Source organism: Rhincodon typus, chromosome 10 (genome assembly GCF_021869965.1).
Source record: "Rhincodon typus isolate 14 chromosome 10, sRhiTyp1.1, whole genome shotgun sequence".
Classification (NCBI taxonomy): Eukaryota; Metazoa; Chordata; class Chondrichthyes; order Orectolobiformes; family Rhincodontidae; genus Rhincodon; species Rhincodon typus.
In genome coordinates this window covers 44,002,607-44,004,758 of record NC_063341.1, presented here as the reverse complement: position 1 = coordinate 44,004,758, position 2,152 = coordinate 44,002,607, and the positions used below count along the sequence as shown (strand labels likewise).

At 41.9% G+C, this 2,152-nt stretch overlaps 1 protein-coding gene across 1 annotated transcript in view; it reads right to left on the bottom strand.

The window, feature by feature from the left end:
* Positions 1 to 772, bottom strand: part of LOC109928325 (ras-related protein Rab-3B-like) — a 33,656-nt gene extending 32,884 nt beyond the window's left edge. The window contains exon 1 of the mRNA XM_020528313.2: positions 653 to 772. Coding sequence (XP_020383902.2) covers positions 653 to 772 — 120 coding nt within the window. The remainder of the gene's footprint in view (positions 1 to 652) is intronic.
* Positions 773 to 2,152: the final 1,380 nt, after the last annotated feature.

Genomic DNA, 2,152 nt, shown 5'->3' with positions numbered 1-2,152 from the left:
CAGTCTGACATTTTACATCCATTTCAATATCTGCCCTTGAATGCATTCAGTGCTTTCCATTTCTTATTTAAGTCACTGTTTTACTGCAACTCCGTCTTTCTCATTACCACCTCCAATACACATCAGTCAATGCAGACATCGGAGTACGACCATGCAGGAGTATCAACAGATCCAAACTTGCCCTTGGTAGGGCACTGTGGGAAGGAATTCTAATTAAGGTTGCACTTTCTTCCGATTAGTATTCCAAGTTCATCATATAGTACAATCTTCTGAATTAGTCCATTTGACATAAATTAATTATAATGTAAAGAATCTACCCTGACCTTTTTCAAGGGGACTTGAAACTTTTGTAATCAATTTAAACCAAGATTTTGTCATTTAGTGGACTGGAGATCATACCATTTGAAAAAATTTATAATCACTGAGTTGACATAATTCTTCTTTTTTGTTTTGTGAACAATCAGGCTGTTCTCTCCAGTTAAAAACATCTAAATACAGACAAGATTCTCCCAGCCACTTCTCCACCATTGTATCAGTTCCAGTGATACAAGATTTCAAAACAGAGCTTCTGAATTGTCCTTTTTCTTTCTGCCCTGTGGACATGGCCACCAATCATGTTTGCCACACTTCCCGCACTTCACTCAACTGTTACTCTGTCTCCCAGAAGGCCGAGAGGGCACACTTTGTAATCACTTTCCATCCCACCAAACACCATATTCAAATGGATGGTGTCACTATCCATTATCTTCAACTTGATGCCACCACCAAACATCTTGTCCCGTCCCCGTCCCCTTTCAGTATTCCAAAAAGGAGCATTCCCTCCTTGATGCCCTGGTCCTCTACTCAGACGTAACACCCCTTCTAGAAATGCAGAAATAACACCAATTCCTTCACGTCCTCTCATCTCACCATCCACAGCCCCAAAATACTCCATATGAGTGAAGCAATTTGCCACTCAAGATGTGGACTCCTCTACACTATGGAGACCAAATGCAGACTGGGCGATCACATCGCAGAACACTCCCATTCCAAATGCAATCAAGAGCGTCATGCTTCTGGACCCGGTCATTGTAATTCACCACCTCACCCTCATGTTTTGATTGAGCGTTGCATCAAGAAGACCAACAAAAATTGAAGCTAATTGGGAATTCTGAAACCTTCCCATTGGTTGCAGTCATGACCTAGTAAAAAGAAAATGGTTGCAGTGTTGAAGGCCAATCAGTTTAGTCCCAGGATATCATGACAGAAGTTCCTAAGGGTAGTTACCTAGACATAACCATCTTCAGCTGCTTCAATGACATTTCTTCCATCATATGGTCTGACGGGAACAATTGCATCCTGTTCAGCACCAATTATGACTCCACAGATAGTGAAGCTGTCCATGCCTACTTTTAGAAACACAGACAACATGCAGGCTAGAGCTAACAAGTGACAAGCAAAAATTTTTGTTACACAAGTGCCACACAGTGACTACATCCAATTAGGAGAATCTAACCTTCACCCTCTTGACATTCAATGACATTAATGTCACTGAACCCCCAACTAACAACACTACAATTCACCAGGAACTGAACTGGACCAGCCATCTAATACTATAGATATAACAGCAGGTCAGGAATTCATGAGTAAACTCACTTCCTGACTCCACCAATTCATTCCGCCATCTACAATGCACAAGCTGGAGTGGAGGTGCCGGTGTTGGCTTGGGGTGGACAAAGTCAGAAATCACATGACAACAGGTCATAGTCCAACAGGTTTCTTTGGAATCTCAAGCTTTTGGTGCACAGACTCTTCGTCAGGTGCAGTGGGAGAGCAAGGCAGACAGATACAGAGTTCATAGGCAGAGAAACCAAAAGATGATACAACTGGCGTAAGTGGAGTGTCACATAATATCTCTGCAGATGACCAAGAGTGTTAGATGCTATGTAAAATGTTAAGAAAGTCAATGTCAGTGCTGTGCTGTCTTGATAATCAGGCAAAGCCATACGAATATACAAAAGGTGACATGTCAGGTCAGACACTGAATTGTCGGTGTGAGGCTTTGTTCAGAATCTGTCTCAGAGTTTTAGTCTGGAATCAGACTGGTTTCATTCCAAAAGCTGGAATTTATAAGATGCCACACTCACTGACTGTGACTACAAATTGTGTGTTT